Raw genomic sequence first — 25,539 nt, forward strand, 5'->3', positions numbered from 1 at the left:
ATTGAGAGTTTCAGCATGTGCTAGCAGTACAAAATTATGCAATGATGAACATGAGTAAACATTTACCATCATGTTTCTTATTAAAGTTGGCATGAAATAAAAATGTACTTTTTCTAAAAGCATGTTATAGATCTTATTGCTAAAAATTCATCCGTTTCAATATATATATATATTTTTTTTTGTAACTTGTAAAATGTATGTCTAATCCAAATGTAATAACTGGACCTTCCGTTGAAAACATTTAATTCTCTTAAAGCCGTACCTGTGAACTCACATTCATCTGCCTCCACTTTTGAGTGGAACACTCTCAATTTCAACAACTAATCAGCAGCCAACACACAGAGCCAAGTCTCTGCCAAACATTTTATTTTTCAATAATATGTTGCACTCGGATGTGTCACAATGTGAAAGAAAATATCTCTTGCTGCTTCATTTTCATCTAGACTTGTAGTTGCAGAATTTAGACCAGAAGTGATCAGTTTTTGAACAGGCTATTGTTTTGTTGTTAGTCCCAGAATGTGAAAAAAAAATCTGGAAGTTAGTCCATAACCTGTCCAAAAATGTTTTGTCATGCCTTCCAGTGCCACTGAGTTTACAGACCATTAATATCTCTTACCAAGCATAACATTGTGTCTTAGGTTCCTGTACAGAGGAATTATTTATCTGTTCAATGGTGAAAGTGTCTCCACAAGCGGAGTCAGTCTCTTTAGTATAACTGCTTATATTGTGATTTTGTTCCCCATATCTTCATGTTGGTTGCTTAATGCGAGGAATATTCCACATTCATGTTGCCACATGACTTCTGGAGGGAAAAAACATTCTTGCAAACCCTAGATAAACTTTGATGGTAAATCTTACACTGTCACAGTTTGGGTTGTATTTGATTTGAATTGTGCATGTTACTTATATAGGTGAGGGTCAGACTATTGTTCATATAGTCCAATTTTATTCATGTATTATGTAAGTTATTGGCCAACTGGAAAATACGAATTTTCTTGCAAATGCCAATTTTTACTCTTTGTACATTTGTATATGAAATTGTGAAAGAAAGAGACTCTGTTTGAGAAACACACTTCTGTTGCATTAGAAAGGCAGAATTGCATCAGCCTTGTGAGTGGATGGAATTTTATCATAACTGTGTGGAGCGCCAGATTAGGAAAGACTAGAGTCACTGTGAGAGGGTTTGTGCTGGAGGAGTCATAAACAGAAGAAAACCCCACAGTGGGTATAGAAAAGAATCACCCCTCTTTAAAATAATCACATTTTGTTGCTTTGCAGCTTGAAATGAAGATGGACACAGTTTTTGTTTTATCCAGCAGTATTTACTCAGTGTAACTTATAACATCCAAGTGAAAGATATAACACCATCATGTCAGAAAAAAAAGAAAAAAACAGAATTAGAAAAAGGATCACCGCCTTGTTTCAGTATTTTCAGTATTTTGTTGAACCACCTTTTACTTTAATTACAGCCTTTAGTCTGTTGAGATATGTCTCTGTCTCTACTAACTTTCCACATCTAGACTTTACAATATTTGCTCACTCTTCTTTGCAGAACTGCACAAGTTCAGTTCAATTTGATGATGAATGTTTGTGGAGTGCAGTCTTCAAGTCATTCCACAGATTTTCAGTGGGGTTAAGTCTGTGCTCTGACTAGATCATGCAAGGCCATTCATCTTTTTCTCCTTCAACCACTGTGTTTTGCTGTGTGCTTTGGGTCATTGGGTCATCAAACCTTCTTCTCACTGACAACTTTCTGGCAGAGGGCAGCAGATTTTCCTCAAGATTCTGATGGCATTTTGCCCCATCGATTTTTCCTTCTATCCTGACAAGTGCTCCAGTCTCTGCTGCAGAGAAGCATCCCCATAACAGGATATAACCACCTCCATGCTTTACTGTAGGAATGATGTTATTTAGATGCTGAGCTGTATTGGATTTCCGACAGACATATCAATTGGTGTTGAGGCCAAATAATTCAGTTTCAGTATCATGTGACTGCATGTAGCCTTTCTTGAGGAATGGCTTTTTTCTTGCAACCCTCCTGTACAAGCCACACATACACACTGTACAGCCTTTACATGTTCAGCCCTTGTGTACGAGGCCAGTGGGATAAATGACGTTGCTATAATCTCATTATGTTCAGACTTCTTTCCCACAGACTCAGCAAACCACATTAAATTTAAATAAACAGTGGCACAAAAAGGTCGATACACTGTTATGTCAATGGTTTAATGCAGTTTAGTGCCATTAAAAGCTGCATTGCCACTTACCTGTGCTATTTTGTCAGCCCACATAAGCACCCAATCCTGTTTTTTTTTTTTTTTTTAATGAAGACAAACATGTGTGTAATTACATGATTTAGGGAAAAATACACTAGAAGTTATCCTGTTTTTGCAATAAGATACAAGAGGCTGTGTTCTTGTGAATATTGTGTACTTCCTCACAGCTGAAACCCTGTACTAACTAATTAGCATCCAGGACTCCCAGCTTTTCATTTTACAATGTATCTGATATATATATATATATCTCTCCTCCTCCTATCTCCATTTCCTGCAGTGGATAAGTTTTTTCTTTTATGGAAACAATGAAATACCTCACGCTGTGATGTGTATCAGTTTAATTCCGTGCTGGTTTGCTGCCAAATTATGATTTATGAGTGAAAATATCACAAAGAGAGAGACAGAAGTGATGGTGTGATATCAGAGTGGATATACAGTGGGGAGGGGAGGATAACTAGAGTTACTCATTCATGTCTTTACATATTTTCAATTAATTTATCATCTTTTCCCTCTAGAACTCTTTGAAGAAGAGAGGTGCCAGACCAAACAACAAACCTGATAAAAAAGCATCGCCTCAGGTAAAACACACTAATACTACAATACATTTGATGACTTAGTTTGCTTCAGTTGTGACATTATTACGATCTGAAAGAGGACTGGTAAAGTAAAGCATGTAATGTACTTTTAGAAGCAGGTGTTTTAAAACTTTCATTGTCGTTGTAATCCTATATGGGATCCTATAGGGGTATCTATAAAACTCCTTCATAATCTCTCTTACCGGAACTTAAGAACTGAACCATAATATATCTGTCAATACATAACCTACAAAAACATGAGGCAGACAACTTTTTTGAGTTTTGAGAAGATGTAAACATCTTAAGTTCAGATACTTTAATAAAATGGATAAAATAGACTGGAGTAGTTGTGTAGCATGACAAACGTGTGTTGGCATTTTTTGGTGAGTCAGTCAAACAAGAGTGTTGTTTTGAAAACTTAGAAACCTGGTTCAAGATCAGCAGGTTTAACAAGCTTGTGCGGAGCCAGATTTTCCATCAAGAACTGTGTGGAGCAAGGCCACTTTGGCCACTGGCTCTGACAACAGCACTGTGTTGATGGAAAAGGGGTTTAAAGGGACAGCATATTGTTTAATGTTGTAGTGGCTAATAATTGTTTGGTCTCTGCAAATGTTCCTCTCCAGCCTCCAGAGGACAGTTCAGACCTAAAGTGCCAGCTTCACTTCGCCAAGGAGGAGTCAGCTCTTATGTGCAAGAAACTCACAAAGATGGTCAAAGACAACGAGGCCATGAGGGAGGAACTGGCAAAGTATTGTTCTCTGTATGGAGAGGTTGATGCCTCACTTACTGTAGAAGAGGTCGCCGATTCTCCTCACACCAGAGAGGCTGAGGTCAAAGTTCACCTGAAACTGGTGGAAGAGGAGGCGAACCTTCTAAGCCGACGGATCGTAGAGTTGGAGGTGGAGAACCGTGGCCTTCGTGCTGAAATGGACGACATGAAGATCCAAGATTCCCCGGGTGGAGTCGGCATCACGGGTGGAGTCGGAAGTCACCTGTTGCTTTCCACATCTGAGAATGTGATGGAGCTACAGCGCCACCTACAATTTGTGGAAGAAGAGGCAGATCTGCTGCGGCGCTCCCTGATAGAAATGGAAGAGCAGAACAAGCTCTTGATGAACGAGCTCAACCACTACAAGTCTGAGCTTTCCGCTGTCACTGAAATAGAGCCGTTGTCACCCACAACCATCACTTCACCCACGATCATCCCTGATGCTTCTGAAGATGGAGGATCTGGTCTAAACGAAGCCAGCCATAAAGAACTACTTGCTGCAAGGCTTCAGATCACAGATCTGAACGGCAAAGTAAAAAAGCTCCAGTATGAGAACCGTGTGCTACTATCTAACCTTCAACGATGCGACTTGGCCTCCAACCAGGGCTCCGCACGTCCAGCGCTGGAGACCGATGCTGAAGCAGGGGACTCGGCTGAGTGCGTCCCCATCCAGGCGTACCGCGAAGGCCCAGTTGGTGATGAGCAGAATGATATTCTGGAGGAGAAGAATCTGAAAGTTTCAGGAACAAGTCACATTCATACTGCTCAGTGCCTCAGCATAAAAGACCTTCTCGCCATCCGCGATCAGGCACTACTTGTTACCTCAGCCATTCAGCTTCTGACGTCACCCGACCCCTCCTGTATCTCACCAGACACCGTCTATCATAAGCTTATGACAAATGAGTCTGCGGAACCGGTTCTACTGGAGAAGAGCCAGACCCAGAGCTCAACGCTGCCCCTGGTGGAGGTTCTGCATGGCAGACTGCAGTCCCTCCAGGCTCAGCTACAAGCGCTCAGTGAGAGGGTCGATGCCCTGGGGCAGCCCCCAGAGAGGGAGCGTGTGGAAGGGATGTCCCTAATGCCCCTGCTGTCTGAGGCAGAAGACCCTGCAGCAAATTGCTCATACCCTGCAGATGCTCATTTCAACCAGAACACGAACCAACAGAAGGTATGCACACGATCTCTTAGTCAAATATTCCCTTGCATCTTTATTCTTTCTTTTTTGCTTGGAGTTTTGTCTGTTTTTACCAGCAATTTAAATTTTTGTTGCTTTACTAGATCTTTGAGTTGTATTTACACTGTCCTTTCCCTTAGAAAGGTTTGTTGACCACTAAAACAATGCATGCTTGTAGCGTGTTATAAGGCCTCATAGTGGATAGCGTTTAGGCCTCTAATGGAGTAGATAACTCAGATGAGACCCAATAGTATAGGTTTGTTGTTGCTGTTTCCAATACATATTTGACCTGAGTATTAAAGCAACCATAATAAGCAGGCCAATCCATGCATGTTAGCAAATAAGTATAAAATCATTATTTGATATTCATAGATATTTCAAAATAAGATAATAGTTGAGAACAGGTCACCTAAAAATGAAAATTCAGTCATCATTTGCTCACCCTCATGTCATGCAAAACCTGTATGAGTTTCTTTCGTCTATGGAACATAAAAGAATATATTGTGAATACTGTTTCAACTGTTTTTGTTCATCTAATGAAAGTCAGTAGGGTCCAATACAACACTGTTGTGGTTTTACATTTTTCTGACACATTTGCGGTTTGAACAGGCATTCATTTAGGCTCCATTAGAGGCCCAACTCTTGAGATCCAATCCAGACTCTTCCCTTCCTCCTTCTCTTCTTCTTTTTCCTCACTGCATGGGCACCATGACCTGTGGTCGCTGCTACATTTCTTCCTTTGTTTTTCTTCTTCTTCTCCCTCTCTTTATGATTCCTTCGTTTCCCTCTACCCCATTTCCTGTTTCCTCCTCCTCAAACCAAAGATGATGCTTTCACTCCTTGTCGTTTTTTTTCTTTTCGCCATTTTGTCTTGTACCACAATGACCAAACTGTTTTTCCTTTACATACTTTTCATTGTCTTGTGATGTTTTATTTTCTGGTGATGTTTTATGGATATAATTATGACTTTTTTCCCCCGTTTCATTTGTCATTTTGTTTAAATATGTAAATAAATGTATTTTTTTTTACCCACATTACACATCACCTTTTTAATTCCTTCATCATAATCCTCTTGATCTTGTCTGTCTTCTATCATGCTCGTCTTTTATTGTTGTTTTTTGTTTTCCTTCATTAACTTGCCCATGCATGCATGCAACAGCCTGACTCTAGAGACCAGCCAGACTGTGAGGTCAAAGTTCACCCGTGCAAGGCAGAGGAGGAGAGCAACAGCCACAAAGACAGCAACAAAGATGATAAATATAACTTAAAGGAAACAAACTCGGATCTGGTAAGGCACTAAAACATATTCACACAAAAACATTTCACTTCTGTTTACGTCTTACAATTGAATGCATAATGGCTGTGTTCCAAAACCCAGTGAACTGCTTGCCTAGACAGTTTTTGGACAAAATCTGAGACAGCATGTTGTGCATCCTTCATGCATAAGTCATACCTAGAATGCACAACAAGAAGTTCAGAAATCTCATTGATAGATTTAGTGGTGCTCTTAGTTCTCTCAGTTGATGATTGGTAAATTTAAAAGCTCAGAAGCTACAATGAAGGCTACGGTCAATCCAAGGTTCATAGGGAATTGGGAAATTAGGGTTTAAGTAATGACTGCAAAGTCTATTAAATGGGACATTCATAGACTCTGAAGAATATTTATGTGGTTAAAATATAAAAATACCCATGGTGTTCATAAATAAAACAAGACCTGTTCACCCATGCAGAGATATGAGCAATATAGTTCTCACTGCCAGTCTGGTTTAGTTTTGCCCTAGTCCCACTACGTTCTTACGTTACACTATATTTACCTCAGTACAGAAACTGATGTGTTTATACAGACTGCTTTATGAGGCTGAGGCCTACTTCTTTATTTTTTCTGGTAAATTTGGTGCAGTTTGGATCTGTTATATTTGTACAAGACTTCATAAAAAGCAGTTTTTAAATGAAAGACGGTTTAAAGCATTGACATCATGATTAAAAATAGTCCATTATGCTGAGCTTTAAATCATGAAAGAACGCATTATGTGATTTGGTGTCCCACACGCTGTGCCAAACGCCCTTGCAGCATTCCAATGAAACCTCCAGCCATCAACAGTTTCCACCCAAACAATCACCCACCATATCCACTAACTAGCAAATGTGATTTCCACAAAGAAACTGTGATCTTGTGATCAAGCTCTGATCTCATATTTTGAAATTTAGGAAGGTCTCATTCAATGTTGGACTGATGTTGCTAGAGTAGAAACGGACTAAGGATGCAAAATAACTAGGACTGGGTTGTGTTCTAACTTCTAATCCATTGTCTTACAGAGAGACAAATAATACAGACTGTGTTCTCTGCAAACTTGATGTCATAATCAGACAGATTCTTATCTAATTTGACATGGTCATTATTTTGGCATTGTAGCACAGAAACATTTTTCGCTATTTGTTCCAATTGATTTTTATTACAAATACTGTGCAGCTACAGCATTTACCAATTACTTACATTCTCTCTCTCCTTCTCTCTGTTTTCATGCTGTTCTCTAGCTGACAGAGCAGGTTGGCGAGCTGCACGCTCTTTTGTCTGAGGCAAGAGAGAAGGCTCAGGGAGCAGAGGAAGAGCTGTCACAGGAGAGAGAGGCACGCCACAACGACACGCATAAACTCTCTCAGGTGCAAACACGTTAAAAGATGCTGTACTAATTTAGATCAAACACTGAGCATCCGAAAAAAGCAAAACCCTAACCCTAAAATCTGATCCAGTCTCTCTCTCGTTCTCTCTCTAGCTTCAGGAAGAGAATCAGAAGGCTCTCCTCCGCCGAGACTTCCAGCTGCAGAGTCTGAGTCTACAGACGCGTCTGCAGCAGAAGCTGTGGAGTCAGGAGAGAAACCTGCTGGTGCAGGAGTCACAGCAGCTCAAAGAGAGCCTGCTCCTCATCAGCCTCAAGCTGCGCTGGCTCCTTAAACAGTGGAGACTCGGCAAGAAACTAGACACCGAGAGCAAGGATATCCTAGAGGTATGGAACCTTTTTTATTTAACAGCTGAGGGTGAATCCAGTAGGAATGAATTGTGTGTGCTGAACCACGATTTATTTGCACAGACTGTTAACATTGTTATGTCACCTGATTCACTGAAGGAATTATGCAAATTTGGAAGCGGTGCAAAACATGCTCACAAGGTCTGAGTGCAATCAGCATAGCAAAATTAATTTACGTTTGGAGCCTGATTAAACTGGATTGTGGGTGGTTAGTGAATTAAATTGAACAAAAATTACAGTAAATACATTATAATGTTACAGGAGATTTCTATTTCAACGTTCAATTAAATGCTATTCTTTTAAACTTTCGATTATTCAAAGAATCCTAAAAAAATCTGTTATGCTTTTCACAGAAACACTTAATATTACAACTGTTTTCAACATTGATAAAATAAGAAATCAACATGTTATGAATGATTTCTTAAAGACTCAAGTAGTGATGCTGAAAATTCAGCTTTGCATCACAGGAATAAATTACACTTTAAAATAAATTAAAACAGGAAACAGTTATTTGAAATTGTAATAATATTACAGTTTTTACTTTATTTTAATCAAATAAATGCAGCCTTGGTGTACTACTACCGTAGTGTACTTTGTAAATACCATTTAAGTCTGATATGTTTTTCCAGGTTAACAGTGTCAAAGATCTCTGTATCCTGCTTGAGGAAGATGGCCTGTCTTCCCACTATGGAGACAACAAGATGTCAGCTGCTGAGGAGCAGCCACTCAATGCCACACCCAAAGAGCACAGCCTGGCAGAGAAAAGCTTCCTACAGGTGGGTTGCAACAGAGACTGGCAAAACACCTAACTTCTGCAGGACACTAACATGCTTTACATTTGGATTTCCTTATAGTCAAGTCTTCAAGGCTACACAAATGTAACTAACTTCCATCTCCTGTCGCCCTCAGCAGCCTAGCGGTTTCGGAAGTACTGTCTCGGACCTGAAGGTGGCGCTGCAGGATCTGAGCGCTGAGCTGCGCGAGGAGCGTCAGAGTTCACAGGAGTTAACGCAGCAGTTTGCCCGTGCTAAAGCATCATGGGAAGTCGAACGGTTGGAACTCAAGAGCATTATCACTCAGGTGAGTCGCAGGACAGTTCAAACAGATGAGAAGCAACATTACGTTAGTCAGACAATTTAAACTATTAGGACAGGGAGTAAATCTTGGACCTCAGCTTCACCTGGCTGAATTATAACTTGTCATTTCCATAATTCTAGTGCCAAGATTTCTTTCTAAAGATCTTGATGTCTTCATTTTACCTGAAAATACAGTTTGTTCCCATAGACGTTGGAAATTACAGAATCTGGGGGGGCGGCCGCCCCCCCTTTCCCCACCCCTCTCGGGGTCAGGCAGCTGGGGGGGTTTTGTTCGTTGTTTTCGTTTTCCGTTGTTTTTTTTATATATATATATATATATATATATAGAATCTGAATTTAAATGTCTGAATTTGATTTAAGCCTACACTTCAAGATTTTGTGTCAGAAAATTTATTGTTTTTAAGCCTTTCGCACGTACGATCACACAGGTGTAATCAGTCTAGGCTGGTCCCTGGAGCGTACGATCAAGTGCATCACATGATCAACTGCTAAATTCAAATGTTGAATTTAGCCAAAGACAGGCGCGCTCAGAGCTGTCATATATCACAACTTTTAAGTGTTTTCAACCACATACTGTTTATTTTAGGTTTCAAACATATAAATTCACATAAGTACTAAAAAAAACAATACATTTAGAGTTTGTAAAATACACACTGATATCTATGGAAGAGGTAATAATAATCCTTTCCATTATAATTCGACACGTTTTTATTCATATCAGATACACATTGTGTTAGTAACTTCAGTGTTTACTCTATTCTATTCCCAGTTCACCAGCTACTTACTTTTAAGTATTTCGGGAGAAGTGGATGAATTCACGTGTTGTAAACATAGAGGTTGTAAATCCAACAGATCCGATTCTCTGAACTGCGTCTGCGGCACAAATCTAACATGGCGGCGCCCATCGCGCATACAGCTCAACTAATGCGATCGTTATAAAGGTGTTTAAACAACAATATACTTCCACTTGCATGTATTTGACAATCGGAATATCAGATATTTCATGCCATAGCTAACACATTTGTGAATATTCTGAATAAAAAAGGAAAAATGACATAAAAGCAGATCATTCATTCAGCGCTGTTGATGCTGCGGTGTGTCACGTGACAAGCAATGACGCGTCACCATGGAAACGCCGCCCCCCCTCTCACAATATAGTTCCCACGTCCCTGTTTGTTCCTTGCTTTGCTGGAACTATTTGAAACCCTAATCAGTTTGGAGGGAAAACTAATAGTATGAAGAGAGAGACCAAAACTGATAGTATTTGTAATTTATGCAACTAAAGTGTTAGTAATGTCTTTTAGAGATTCGCCTATTAAACATTTACAGCAGTGGAAGGAATAATTAGTCATGCAGTCATTTTCTGTTACTTATTTTTTTAAATAACTTAATAAAATGTTTGATTCATAGAGTACATTACAGAGTACTTTGTTGAGTGGGAAAATTCTCTGTTAAATAGATTGTGGCTTGTAACACAATAAAATCTGAAAGAGTCCATAGAGGTGAATCATTTTATATGTACTTTGCACTGTAGGTGTAAAGTAATTACTTTAACATTGATCTCACTGGGTAATTTAACTCCTGCACTCAGGGCCATTGTCATTGATTTAACATACACAGATTACAGTAATTCCTCTTGGGAGACTCATTCTGGAAACCTCTGGCAGAAGAGCTTTTGGATACTGAAGCCAGATACATTTCTTGTGATCAGTTTGCTGTCACACAGGCTGAAAAGATGCTGGATGTGGCCTGTAGTTTCGTTATTTGATCTGGTGTTGGTTAGGACATGCACCAGTAGTCTGGGAAGAGAGCTGTGTGAGCCATCTGCAGTGTATCAGCAGCAATGTGGCATTTCACTGGGGGCCGAGAGGGAGTGTGTGGCTTGTTTCTGGGCATGATGGTGAAAGATGAGTTTAATATCTTTACTCTGAGAGGCATTCATGACTGCAGTCTTCTTAATGGCTTAATTAATGAGCTGTGGGAGGAAGAGGACTTAGGCACAGTTTGTGGATCTGTCTGATAAACGCAGAAGGCTACAGATTAGAAACAAATATGGAATAAAGTAACGATGCAATGAATTTTGCCAAAGATGCAAAATGCCAAGTTTTGACTGTCAGTATCTGTTACATGCAAAAAATGTGGATAAGCTACAACAGGTAACTGAGCAATTTAAAACTGCCTATATAATATAAGACAAGTAAATATATCATAATACAGTGGTGCATGCATTTTAGACTACAATCTAAAAAATAGAAAACAAAATGCAGTAGAACACATGGGGAGTGTTCAAGAAAGTCATTATTTTTGCTAATACTTTTTATACTCGGGGAGTGTTCAAGAAAACTATTTGGATAGTCATTATTTTTGCTAATCTGTTTGTTGCTGCTAATGGAGCAAAAATTGCACTGCAGCTATAAGTCATGTGTGTTTACTTTGTAGATGCCTTAATCAGTGCGTAGAAAGCCAGGGCATGCAATCAGTTGTGTTTAGATTAGTTAAAATACTCACTCTCTTCCCTTTGTTGTTGAAAAGGTTACAGCAGGAAAAAAAGAAAGCACACATACCATAGATTGCACCAAAAGCAATAGCCCTATGCTCTCCAAAGAACCTAATGACACTAGATTGCCGCTTTCACCATTACTGCTCTAATAGGTCGATATTACAGGGCTCCCTTCCTCCCTGCCACTCCTCCTTTTTATCTGCACTTCCTTTGTTTTTGTAAGACTGTGGTTCAGAGAATAAGTCATGCAATAATAGAAGGAATGGGAGAGGTGGGACCTCCGTGGCACTAATAACAACCTGTCACAGAAAATGATTTATCACTGCATTAACAAGACAGGCTATTGACCCCAGTAATGTTGTTAGCATAATGCTATGAAGTCCTCTGTTTGTGCTGCACATTGTCACCTATTAATAATTAATGATGCAAGTCAAAAGTGATTAAAATAAATCACAATCCACAAAGCCACGTCAGCAGTCTAATAGAAATAACATTTCTGGATCATTCTTCTTTCCTATAATTATTACGGTTTATGAGGAGGTATCTGGAACAAATGTATTTCACCCTCTTTACTAAACCTCATTAACCCATTAACCTTTTATTGCCATCCAAAGCAAAACTCATTAGGCATTATCACTGTGAGAAGCTAGTCACTGATTGTCTGATGAGTTCCCAGCAGGCTGTGTGTTTTAATAACCTGACTCGCGTACCCTCACAAAATATATGAGTTCTGAAGATTTGTGGCTCCAACTGAAAGAGCAGAAGGAATTTCAATGAGTATGGGGGATAAAGAGTAGGCTGGCTTCATAATTACTATTTCTGGAAACATAATACAAAATATAACCAAATATCACAACAATCTAATTGGCTGAGCCGTGATTGAAGTAGTTGTAAAACTGCCAATACGATGTATAGAGCCTATACAATTCAAGTTGTTAACTGCAAACAACATGCAGCCTATTAAATACACTACTTGAAAGAATAATCTTCTATTTGATTTATTCTTAATTAATGTAATTATTACTTTTATTCATTTAAGCATATTTAAAGGAATAGCTCACCCAAAAATCCCTCAGGTGATGAGGTTTTAGTTTGTTTGTTTATCAGAACTGGTTTGGAGAAATTTATCACTACATCACTTGCTCACCAATGGATCCTCTGCAGTGAATGGGTGCCGTCAGAATAAGAGTTCAAACAGCTGATAAAAGCATGTTTTAACTTCAGTTTGTTGCTTCTGGCTAAAATACCTTAATCTACAAGTTCTCCAACCATATTATTGCTTTCTCCAGTGAAAACAGGTTATAAGCGAAAACGATTCTAAACAAATATGCTGGTGGATTTGATATGAGAGGCCAGCAGGGGAGGGACATTTTTGGAGGAAGTGTTATTATGGATTATGGACTCATATTGCGGCAAAGAGTGAACATTAAAATGCCTTAATGATGGATTTGTTTCTTACAAACACACAGCTTTTCACTTCACAAAACCATAATCGATGGACTGGAGTCATGTGAATTGTGGATTATTGTGATGTTTTTATCAGCTGTTTGGACTGTCATTCTGACGGCACCCATTCACTGCAGAGGGTCCACTGGTGAACAAGTGCTGTAATGCTAAATTTCTTAGAATCTGTTCCAATGTAGAAACTAACTCATCTACATGTTGGATAGCCTGAGGGTGAGTAAATTTCCATTTTGAACAAAGTCTTTAATTGCACTTCTGTCTGCTTATTTAATGGTGTAGGGCAAATAATATCTATATATCTAAATATCTATAAAATGTCTGGATGGTGCAGCTGTCAGCATCTGACTGCAAATGCTTACTGTGTATCATGGGGCTGTTTCTATGGTTACTGTTCCACTTTTGAAAACATCAAGTGTTCTCTTTTTATCTCACCCTCTCATTTTGTACTTTATTTTTATCCTCAGCTGGAGGGTAAGATGGGGAAGGCATCTGTGGCTGGGGGTGAAAAGGATTCTCCAGACCTCAAGGGGGCGTTAAAAAAGGAGCGGGAGGAGCATCAACACCTGTTGGCGGACTCTTACGCTGCTGTGATGGACCTCACCAAACAGTTGCAGATTAGTGAGAAGAACTGGAGTCGAGAGAGGCTAGAGCTTCTGGAGCACTTCAACCAGGAAAGAAGTCAATGGGAACAGCGTTTACGAGATGTCCAGAGCAAAGGCACACAGGTCAGATGTCATATAATGGTTAAAGGATTTGTTCATGTTATTGTTTATTTACCTTCATGTCATTCCAAACCTGTATGACCTACTGTGTTCTGTGGAACACAAAAAGAAAAATTCTGACTGTGCTTGTCACTTTCAAGTTTCAGGGGAAACAAAAACACAATTCTGTGCATTTTTGAAAAGTCTTGGAACATATTTTTCTCAAAGTAGCAGATTTTTCAGAAATTATTTTTTGTTCTCCACAGAAGAAAGTCATATGGTTTTAGAAGAACATGAACAGTAATTTTTATGGTAAAGTTTCAAGTGTATTAAAAGGCCTTGGAAACTTTGTTTTGTATTACCAAATCTTGTTCCCCTGCTTTCATGTTTTTCTGAGTCCTTTTAATCTGCTGTTTTATTTGGGTCTGTGAGGATGTCATCATGACACACTTCCTTCACTGACTTGGGGCTGCCATCGCATAATGGGTGGATATGACAGCATCTCTAAATATTTCCGCAGAGCGCCTGCAGACAGGCTTTCTGCATGTTGCATCACTTATCTGGACCTGCTGGTTTTGCATATCCATGTGGCTGTGCACAGTGTTTGTAGTCCAATTGGAAAGAAGCCTGATACAGTATGGTCAGTGTGTCTGTACTAACCACACTGTAAGTAATAAAGCTGAAAAAAAGGAATGAGACTATAGTTTTTCTCTTTCTTGCTCTCATTCTCTGCATCTTTCTTTTTGTGACAATCAAGCTACCGGAAAAACTATATAGTCTCATCTCTTTCTTTGTTGTAAATGACATCCTGGATACCATGCCTCACTGAGAGAATTTAGGCTATTTTCATAGATGTGGTGAACCATACCATCAGCATTACCCCACAGAGGAAACTAGCTGTTTTGAATGACCTCATTTCCTTAAGAGAATACTGACTCAGTAATACCACATGAATGAATGGGAGTACTGTGCGAAGGGATGTCCAGGCATGCCACTTCTTAAAACTTCTCTAAAATAGATAATTTCTTTTTCAGTCTCTTCATGATAAAACTTCTGAAAAAGAAGTCTCAGGAGATGCAGCCACCAGTGTTTCAGGACTGCAAAGGTAAACTGACTTGATTAAAGTCTCAATTGTGCCTTGTTTTGTCAGACGTGATTGTTTAATGATAATCCACACTCTCTCGTTACAGGACCAAATCAGTTTCTTCCCTCTCTGAATTAAAGAGTCTGCTTGACACCAGTCTGTTCCTTCCTGGTCACGAGGTCAGTGGGGTACCAGATTGCAATATTGCTCAGCATCAATCTACTGCTCCTGCCTCCATTCTGGCTCGCACCGACTTAAGTGATCTCAACAAAAAGAATTGGAAGTACTTGACCAATGATTCTGCAATGCTGGAGAAGGGCGACCAGTTTAAGACATGGGACTGCCCAAGCACCAACTCTAACAGCAGCTTCCCAGGACTGGAGTTAAGCAAGGAGTACATCCAGAGAAGCTACACCGCTCCAGATAAGACGGGTATTCGCATCTATTACAGCCCTCCAACTGTGAGGAGAATGGAGAGGAGGCCAGTCAAAGAAAAGGCCCAGCAGGATCCTCAGCAAGGACCATCATCTTGGGATGGAGCCATGACAGATCCATCAGGTCAGACTGCTGCATCTGCACCTTTGTCGACCACTTCCTCATCCTCTTATGAGCAGTGGTTGAGTTCACTTTCACAGCAGCATCGAGACCTACTTGAAGGGCGGACGGGAGGTTCTGCACCATTCCACGGACTGGAAATTTCAGGCAACCTTAGTGATGACATGAAGGAGATGACCAACTGTGTGCGACAGGCCATTCGTTCCAGCTCCCTGGAGAGGAAGTGCAGCAAAGATACTGGGAGCCAGACAGTTGGTGTTTCAAGTACAGGAACGCAAACAGCACAGTTTGTCAGCATTGGCCTACAAACTGATGGCCCCATTTCAACAACAAGAGGCCTTCAAGGGAAAGCATGGTCTCCTCGTCCATCCGCCTCACTTTCATCTGCACGTACCCGACAGATCTCTTCATCTCTAGAGAAAGTCCACAGTCGCATTGATAGACCATGTTGCTCACCGAAATATGGCTCACCTAAGCTTACCCGCAGGGTCTCCACCTCTTCATCCAAACTCGAGACCTCGTCAACATCCTCAAGGGATCGCAGTGTATGGAATCTTCAGAACCGTAGTGGATCTCAGAATGGGTCTGCCTGGGCACGTTCCACCACCACCCGAGAAAGCCCAGTGCTTAGTGGCCTCAATGATGGCTTGACCAGTCTCTTCAGTGTGGTGGAACACTCTGGAAGTGTTGAATCATTATGGAAAGCAAATACATGCCCGGGGAGACAAGCTGCTGGGAAACCCTCTTGTCCTAGCATAGGAATCGGTCTGGGGGAAGCGGGAGCTCAGAAGTACGGCTTGGTCCAGGAGTTTCTGCGCAATGTTTGTGGCAGGACTGCACCAGCAGGGATCATTGACGAACCAAAGCCTGAATGCCCACCTGGAGCCTTAATCGGCACAGACAACATCACGAAGATCGTCAATAAGAGGTTTATGAAAACACAAAGAGACGAGTTTGTAGCCACCGGAAAGGATGCAATGAGCTCAAGCTCTAGTACCCTGGAGGTGAGACAGTCTAAAACAAGTTCTAGTGTCACCACTATTGATCTGGTTGATTGCATTTAATCATGAACATCTGATTGTATCATACAAACTACCCTCTTCCTCCAAAGCATACACCCTGAATAAAATAAATATCTTAAAATCTTTTAAATCTCTTTTCTTTGCAGGATTCACTTTGTGACTGCAGCTCACAAACTGTCACTTCCTGTTTTGCCCGCCACTCCCGTTCCACCACAAGACATACCCATGGCCAGTGCAAACATCCAGTGCAAGAGCCACCCATGGGAACCGAAGAACAATTCGATACCAGTAATGAATGAGGATGAGGGTGGCTTCTTCTGACACCCAGAAAGTATACAAAGAAAACAACTGTCAACACTCACTCCACATACACTGCCACATGCCAATACACACAGACACACCCTTAAACAAACACATACATCATACCGTCAATAAAAGTCTTCAGGGTTACAACAATGGGTCCTTGAAGAGTTCATGCATCTGGAGAGTTTCCGAACCAGACCTCAGTGTAACCAGCACACTTTAATGCCAAGGAAGGGGAAAGAGTTGACCTCCCCTTTAGGTCCACCATTCCACTGTCTACCAGCCAGATTTCACATTACAAGTCCATGATTCCAGAGTAAACCAGCCAGACCTGCCTTTAAAGTCCATCATTCTACCATTCCACAGTCATCCAGTCAGACCTCTCCTTATACTCTGCCATTCCTCTGTTCTTCATCCAGCCAATAGGACCGCTTAGCCAGCCATTTCTATCCCCATGGAAGAACTTGACACTAGGTCTTAATGGAGTCATGTAGATATAAAGGGAACATACAGCATGCAACTGAACTACACAAACCAAGAACCTCAACATGGCCTTCAGTAAGATTATGATTTCTCTCACAGTTGCCCAGTGGCCCTTACATTCTACCACAAACAGCAATGCTTGGAGTAGCTGTAAAATTGTCCCATAACCAGCCCTTTATGGATTCTACAAGTTCATGTTCAACTCACCTTTTTTGAGTCTACAATGAACCACTTTTGCCTTCATTGGTTAAGAAAAAAATGTTGTCATCTAAATCCAACATGGTATCAATTTGGTTTTTGTCTCATTTTAGACAATCATCAAACAAACAAGCTTGTTTCAACTACTGTATAGACTCTGCAACTACTTGGGATCATCTTCCATTTTCAAACCAGCCAAAATATTAAACTCTGAATCTACCCTTGGATTTCTCTCTCTAAAAAAAGGACTGGATGATATGATTGATCATATTGCATTATGAATCTGTCCTTTTTAAAACTAAATATTCTCATTATGCTGTCTGAAGATGTCTATGAAGAGCACGTTGGTAGCTGAAGAGTAGGAGGATAGCAGTTGTTTTGTTTGCTTTGGTACTTTATTCTGTGTTTGAACATTATAGCACTATAATATAAATCTCCATTCCCTGGCTAGGATGTCCTCATGAATTTTAAAGTGTAATTATCATTTTTATTCTACCCGGTAGTTCTACAGAAGACATGTTGCTGGGTGCATCTTCTGCAGTTCTCCTCTTTATTTTCTCTGTCTACCTCTTCATCCTCCATCATTATGCTGAAATAAACCTAATGGACCTTAGTCAGGGTGGGCACCAATTTTCATTTGATGGGAATAAAAAAAAAAAGAGACTGTATGGGATAGAAGTAAAGTCAGTTACTAGGTGTTATTATTGTGTGTTGGAAAAACTCTGCAAAACATGAGTTGGGAAAATTAGATGTGACTCTAGAAAACCTACTGAACTGAGACCTTGTTCTAAATATCATTCTAAGCGCTTGTGGTCATCCTTTAAGTCAAAACATTGGTCAGCTAATGCTGCATAGACTGTCAGGTAGTAACTGTGGAGTCTACATCAGTGCAGGCTCAGCAAAAGTGCACATAAAAGCTGTTTATCGGCCTAAAGGGGGTGCTCATAAGCACCCTTTTGAAACCTAAAATGGCAAATGGGACACCCATACACTATATCTGCACTTGGGAAAGTACGTCAATCTCACAGCCTCATTCATGCCATGTCGTCTACCCTGACTAAACCCCATAATCCTATTTTCCAGAACACATTTGAAAGCCTCACAAAATACTAATTATGCAGATATCACATATATAAACGGAATTATGCTTAAGACTGAAACCCTGAATTCTTAAGTGAGATTTTGAGATTAGTGTCATTTTATCAGATAATCCCAAAATATAATCCATAATCTGACCGTTCATGTAGCTATGCAGTTACCGTAATATGAGTGTGTGCCAGAAACTGAAGTTTGGTCCTTTTTGCTGGTGCTTTTCTTAGATTTAATGACAGTTTTTGCTGGTGCTTTTCTTAGATTTAATGACAGTACATTAGAGGAAACATTTTTGTATGCTTTTCTCGAGCCATAGGGATTTGTTGATTCAGCTGTTTTATAAATCGGGCATTAGTAAAGTGTCAAAATATCACATTTCTCAATTGTTCAATGTCTGGCCAATAAAAAAAAAGAGTCAGATATTATAAACCCAGCCTATTATATCCCAGACAATGTCTCCTCTTTATCTGTCACAGCCTTGCCATATCTCCCACAGCTACCTCTTAACTCTAAACTGTACCTTACATTACTTTTAACCCATTCATGTTTCATTTTGAAGGTCACTAGAGTGCCTTTAAAAACAACAACAAAAAAAACAAGATATCTGTTAGGAGTAGGTTTATGAGGAACCATCTACTGATGGCAATGAAACAATAGATGTTCTCAGAACAGAAGACTGCTGATAGCTACTGAACCCCTTTTTTGAAAAAGACAAAAATTAGACAAAGTCTGTATTCAGTCTATAGTGTATATTGTAAATTATAAGAGAAGCCAAAATACAGTTTGAGGACATTTATGAGTGAAATCTGCTATTGTAATCAGTCCAACCTTTCTTTATAAGCCATTTTAACTTGTTTGAATGTTTCCTGAGTTGAGTCTGATGATGTAGCTTTGCCCACTTGTAAACATATTGGATAAATGGTGTACCGTCCCTTCAAGCGCCCCTTAACCATTTAGTCTTAGTATAAGTGCTTCTGATTTTGGTCACATGATCTCTGAAAAAACAGGGGGAATGATCTTAATTCAGGAGCTCTTCGTCTGAGCGCTCCCATAGTCAATTTATCAAATGCTCAAGTCTTACATCAAACCCCACTGTTGGTTTGAAAATGGAAATTTCCCCAAATTTAGCAGAAGGCTGTAAATGATACCAATTACACACAGTTTTATAGCAATTCTTAAACCAGTGACAGAAGTTTAAAAGGCCATGTGGTTGGTGGTTTTAGATTTAAAGATGTTGTTTTCATGGGAGCAGCTCACTGATTGGCCTTCCCACTCACGATATTGGTCTTCATCACTCTTGCGTCATCACAACACCCTGTTTTAATGCCTAGCAATATATACACCACCTTGTTGGTTATTGTTGTCAATATTGTCTGCTAAATTATTATAAGGAAAATGCGTATATATTTCTTTTTTGTTTCCATTTGAAATCTCTTTTGAATCATTAACGATGATGACAGATGGACACTGAGAAAACTTTCTAAATGTTTTAACTTGAAACAAATATACTGTAAATAAATACACAATTTGTACTCTTTCTATCCTTGTGTAGGATATACTGAATGTCTCTGCCAACTTGACCTTTCCTCACCTGAAATAAAAACATGAGAAGATTTTGTGTAAATAGAAACATTTTAAAAATAAAAGTGCTGAAAATTTATTGTTAGACTTTTTGTCCTTTTTTGCATCTGGCTGGGGATTACAGTAGTTTATTGCTGCAAACTTAATTTTATACTTTTCACAATTTACAAAACATTAGCTGATAATTAATCAGCTTACTATAAGATAACTGTTCATATGTTATCTGAAATTATGATAAAAAAGGAATTAGCATTGATTACAAAATAAATTGACGTTATTTACTTTAAGAGATTTTATTTTTTTTTAATTCATTTTACTGAGTCTTTAAACTGAGCACATTCTTTTAATTTAAGCATAAATTTGTTTATGCATCTGTTGTGGAGAAAATTACTCATCTCTTTATTTCCCTTTGGAATAAAGACAGTGGAAAAGAAAATGAAGCGGGTAGAAAGAGTGATGGGGTGGTGTGTTAAATGTAGCTCTAGGATATAATGGTTCATGTCCAGCTGTGGACTGTGAGTCTCAGTCCAGCTGGATTCCTCCTTCTTACATCACACACACACACACACACACACACTCACACTCACAGACAACACTAGCTGATAAATGGAACCACGGAAAGGAAACTCAGGATCATTTGTGTATCATTGCTTGTGTGTGTGGTGTTGGGTTCACGAGGGAAGAACATCTGTGATTTTCTTCAGGATCATTTCTGTACCCGCCAAGATTTATTTATTTTTTTGAAAATAAACTTGTTTACATTTGAATCTGAGTGCAGAGAGAAAGACAGAGATACAGGATGTGACCAAACAGTTGCATCATTCAAAAGAAGAGAGATTTCCTGTCCCAATGTGATGACACCGGCATTAACATTCATAGTGTGATTCAGTGCAAGAGGCAGAGAAGAAAAGGGAAAAGAAACCGTAAGGGAAAAACTGTGACGCTGAATGTCATATGAGGGTTTTTTGCTTTCAAGCTGTGATTCACAGTAATAATACATTTCATTTCATTCTCCACTGAGCATAAACATTGCAACCAGTGCTGTCTTGCCCATACAAATGGGCAGGATGAACTTCAGTACAACTATCTAACAACTAAATAAGTGATTGTTTGTGTTCACTTCTATATTTTAGAATTAATGTGTAGTCTTTTTCTGAGTTTTATTTTTAAATGCTATTTCCATTTATTAAATATCATCCATTTTTCACCATTACTTAAAGGGGTCATGAACTGGCTTTTATAAAACTATTTTATACTGTTATCTGAGGTCCACTTATGACATTTTCAGTGGATTTTACATTCAAAAACATCAAAATCAATAAGCAATAGGCTATTTTCTACCATGGTTTTGAGGCCGGCTCGAGAAATGCTTGGTTTTTATAGGTGTGCAGCATTGAAGACTTGGAAGTAAATGCCCACTTCTATGATTGGATAACAATTTTGCATAGTAAACTAACTTTCTGTGTGTCTGTTTGACAAGCTACGTCCATCATAGTCTTGTGTAGCCAGACTGATGGCTGAAGGTCTGGAATTCATGGTAGCTTTCATTGGCCAAGGCCCGCCCATGTCAAACAACCAATCACAGTTCGTTTCACTCCTAATATTTGAATCCAAAGGAAGGTTATGCAGTGACTGTGTTCTTTCACAACCAGGCACTGCACAATATTTTGCGATCTTCAACAGCATGTTTATTGCTCGATCCAGTTTAGCGCCACTTATGTTATTTCCCTACTATGTCATGCGCGAATCACTGGGCGGGGTTACAGAATTAGGCATTGATTTTCTTTTGTGGAGGCGGTGTTTAACCCATAGATAGGCACAGTCCAGGATTTGGCGTTCACTGGGCCTGGTGTCAATAAAAGCTTTTATTTCAGTAACAAGGATGTTTTCAGTTCTGAAAGTTACAGGATATTTCTTTATTACGGTGATCTCTTATATATCAAAAGCTCAAATAAAAGTTGATTTCTCAATTCATGACCCCTTTAAATAGGTTATGTAGAATTAAAACAATTAATTCTACTTAAATTGTTTCTTTTATCGAAATTAAAATATCACACTTTATCTATTTATTTAGTTTTTTTTTTCTGTAATATTTTATGCGTTTTCTGAGAAATGCAGAAATTGTCTATTCACCCTTGTTATGTTGACATTGTGACATATGCTCCTTTAAAAATACTAATTTAATAACCAATCTTCTAATCATCTAAGTGGAGACTAGGTTGTTGCCGCAAATATAATTTGCATTTAAATTAATTTTAAAATTACAATTATTAAATAATTACAATAATAATTTGGTCTTTCTGGCAATTTCAAGGTATATATTGGCCTCACAAAGCACAGTAAGTCAGCTCAGTTTTGAGAATAATCACAGCAATCAATTTAAAGTAAATACTTTTACAGTAAATGTTTTTCTCAAGTATATTTTTGTGGTGTTGTGCAATGATATCTAAGGCCATTATTAGACATTTTGCACTAATCTTAAACCTTGACCTTACACTATTCTGAATGCAACTAGAACGCACAAAAGACCTAATTCCCACACAAACCCTTCGATAGCAGAGTCAAGCTCTTCATTGGCTCTAATGCTGAGTCAGATGTCCTGTAAGCTCATCCTGATTAGATGGAAGTCAGTAGCTTGGGTGAGGTGGCCACTGGAGCTTATGTAGTTTGAATAAGAAGACAGTGGTACTGCTTATCTCGTAAATCCCTGCCAAACCCCTGCTAAAAAAAGCACTTGAATTTCTCTCTCACACAGCATAGATAGTTCAGGTATATAACACATGATCCCACCTTTAATTCTAATTTGTCCTGCCACAGTTACATAACAAACTGCCCGCCAGCCCAAAAAGCGGAATCCAGCGGCCTGGTCAAAGGTTTAATGCGTATTCGGTCTTTTATTTGCGCTTCTGAATTTATCAGAATTTAGTGTAAATTTATTCTAGCTCCGTGTTCAATCTGACTCCAATTTCATGTGATCACTGAATTTAGACAATGTTTCTATTTAAAAACTAATCACAAAGGTTGATTATCAATTTTGATATTTGATTATTCCGGACTCACTATACTTTCAATTATCCGTTCACTGGGGAGCTAATGTCTCTTTTAAGTCTCACGCTAGCTTCACGTGGATCTTACGACCACAAACTCGCCAGTCTGATGTTAGTCAGAGGATGTAGGTAGACTAATACATGTTTTGCCTGCCGCCTACTGCTTGCTTATGACAAAAGTGTAGTTAATTAATCTTTTCCCATACAACTTGCTAACAGCAGCGATAGACAGAAATCAGAAGGTCTCCGATGACGTGCCTACTGCTCCTATCATTCGTGAGCCTTCAGTTTGACCTATCCTGGTCGTAGATTTGCGGTAACAAAAGCCTCCTCACAGTTTACTAGTCATAATGATTTCAGGAGAGTTTAGGATAAATCAAATATAACAATTTATTATCAGTCAGGTAAAATTGTATCATGCCAATTATATAATGAAAACAATTAGAAGCCAATTTAGAAAGGATAGTGTAATTGTAAATCACATTGTAGTTGTGTTGCAACTTTGCTTCTGCACAAAGACACTGTAGCCATATGGGGAACGGCCAAGGCACACAAATTTAACATAGTCACACATGTAACAGTTATCCTAATTTAAGACACATGGTCTAAAATGCATAGCAAAGCACTCAGGTGTTTTAGAGAATAAACTTAACTAGCCAATGTGTACATGTAATAGCACAAACAACTATACAGTGTGCTCTGTAGGCACAATGTGTTTAACACAATTACATTTTTTGAATAAATAATAGTATCCCTGACTTCAGGAAGATACATAGTATGGAGCATATGAAATACACTCCACACTACGGGCTTTCTGGCAACAGAATCGCGCAGTAGTGTTTTGTCACTTCCCTTAAATACTCAGACCAGATAACAAAGAAATCTTCAAATCAGTTGTAAAAATATAAAAGACCTTTTGGTTTTTTAGGTTCCCGTGATCACATCAGGGTCACACCTGGCTGGAGATAAACATTCTCAAAGACCCCTAAAGGGGGACACACCCCCTTCTCAGCAGAACACAATTCTACAAAAGTTTTCAATCTTTCTCATAATATAAATGACTACTATGAAATTGAGACCATTTTACCAATCGCACAGGGACCTTTAAAATGACACCAAACATGAAAAGTTTACAATCATGAATCCTGAAGATATAGTCAATGTTTTATGTGAGCTTAACAACTTTTAGTTGCCTGGACCATGTGCCCTGGGGGAAGGATGGGTGAATGTACCAAAGAGCAAATGGTCTTTCTTCCAGATCTTCCTTTCTGTTTGTTTGGCTCCACGAGGAGATCAAAGCCCATTGTTTTGGTGCATCTGCATTTGCATTGCGAGAGTTCCAGAAAGTCTGGCTTCACAAATAATTCATTTTATAAGGAAATAATTTCACTCCTTACAAAACCAAAATATATATTTCTATCATAAGAACTCTCTGAAGATTTTTAGCAATGTTGATATGTTGGTCTTGGGAAAATAGATCTGCTACGCTGCCATTGTTGTTTATTGCTGTTGTAGATTATTGCTACTGCCAATGCATATGTCGATACAGTGCTGTGAGTACTTAAGACATACTGCTGCTGCACAAGTAGCATATACAGTATAATAACCCGCAGCAGATCTATACAGGTGGAGCTGGCGAAGGTGGAGGGTTTCGGAGGAACTCTGTAGTGAATGCTAAACAGCCATTTAAATGCAAAGCAGCAAGCTCACTGTCTGTGAATGCAACATGAACCAATCAGCTTTTGCCAAGTATTTTAATGCTGTGAATATCATCAGTTTGCGTTAACAACTTACCAGCCTGTGCCATCTAGAGTTTCATGACAGAACTAACAGATAGGACATTTACACCTCTCAAAATAACAAAAGATCTCTAACATCATGTTTTGCACGATTTCTTTGGCAAAGCATCATTTGAGCTAAAATTGAAATTGTAATATGGCTTTGTGCACTTATAAAATTGCAATTGTGATCAAATTAACTAAGTATATTGCTTGCTGTCCTGCGCTGATTAACGTGCATTTGGAAAAGTACATGTGCCAGTTGCACTTTATTTTTCCATTCACATAATTTTCAACATTTGATTACAGCATTTAACTAGATTTGTAATGAGAAGCATTTGTAAACCTTTTGCCACAGAAACTGAGAGATCTGCCAAAATAAAAGCTCTTGGAATACAGTATTTCATTTTACTACTGAAAAGCAAAATAATTATTAACCTACTTTTTTATTTTCATTTACATTTACAGTTCTGCTGTATTGCAATAGTAATATATTACTGTTATAGAGATAATATTAACAATTATTATTTAGTAAAAAAAAAAAAACACCCTTCTTAAAAATACCAGTGTGAATGTGATATGGACTGAGACACTATCACAACTAAAAAGATGTTTGAGTCCACAATAAAGTCCACGTGCAGGTCAATGTAAAGACTTTTTACTCTTTTTAGTCTGGTCACTGAAAAGGGGTTGGAGCGCTTAATTTTGCCCAGATTGAAGCATTTAACTTTAAAATGTATAACATTCAGTAAAACACTAAATTCATCCTTTATTTCCTTTCCTAACCCTCAAATGGTTGGGAAAGTGGTTGGAA

General features: G+C 38.9%; 1 protein-coding gene across 2 annotated transcripts in view; it reads left to right on the plus strand.

The window, feature by feature from the left end:
* The window catches only part of LOC109099725 (protein SOGA1-like), a 45,722-nt gene extending 27,222 nt beyond the window's left edge, over nucleotides 1-18,500 (plus strand). Inside the window, exons 4-14 of one of the 2 annotated variants that reach the window (XM_019113247.2) lie at nucleotides 2,792-2,854; nucleotides 3,475-4,788; nucleotides 5,954-6,082; nucleotides 7,330-7,455; nucleotides 7,569-7,799; nucleotides 8,450-8,596; nucleotides 8,730-8,900; nucleotides 13,346-13,606; nucleotides 14,617-14,687; nucleotides 14,773-16,225; nucleotides 16,390-18,500. In XM_019113247.2, the coding sequence (XP_018968792.2) occupies nucleotides 2,792-2,854; nucleotides 3,475-4,788; nucleotides 5,954-6,082; nucleotides 7,330-7,455; nucleotides 7,569-7,799; nucleotides 8,450-8,596; nucleotides 8,730-8,900; nucleotides 13,346-13,606; nucleotides 14,617-14,687; nucleotides 14,773-16,225; nucleotides 16,390-16,542 (4,119 nt within the window). In that variant the 3' untranslated portion in view covers nucleotides 16,543-18,500. The remainder of the gene's footprint in view (nucleotides 1-2,791; nucleotides 2,855-3,474; nucleotides 4,789-5,953; nucleotides 6,083-7,329; nucleotides 7,456-7,568; nucleotides 7,800-8,449; nucleotides 8,597-8,729; nucleotides 8,901-13,345; nucleotides 13,607-14,616; nucleotides 14,688-14,772; nucleotides 16,226-16,389) is intronic. The other variant, XM_042712885.1, reaches the window with a different exon arrangement.
* Nucleotides 18,501-25,539: the final 7,039 nt, after the last annotated feature.

This window comes from Cyprinus carpio, chromosome A23 (genome assembly GCF_018340385.1).
Source record: "Cyprinus carpio isolate SPL01 chromosome A23, ASM1834038v1, whole genome shotgun sequence".
Taxonomy (NCBI): domain Eukaryota; kingdom Metazoa; phylum Chordata; class Actinopteri; order Cypriniformes; family Cyprinidae; genus Cyprinus; species Cyprinus carpio.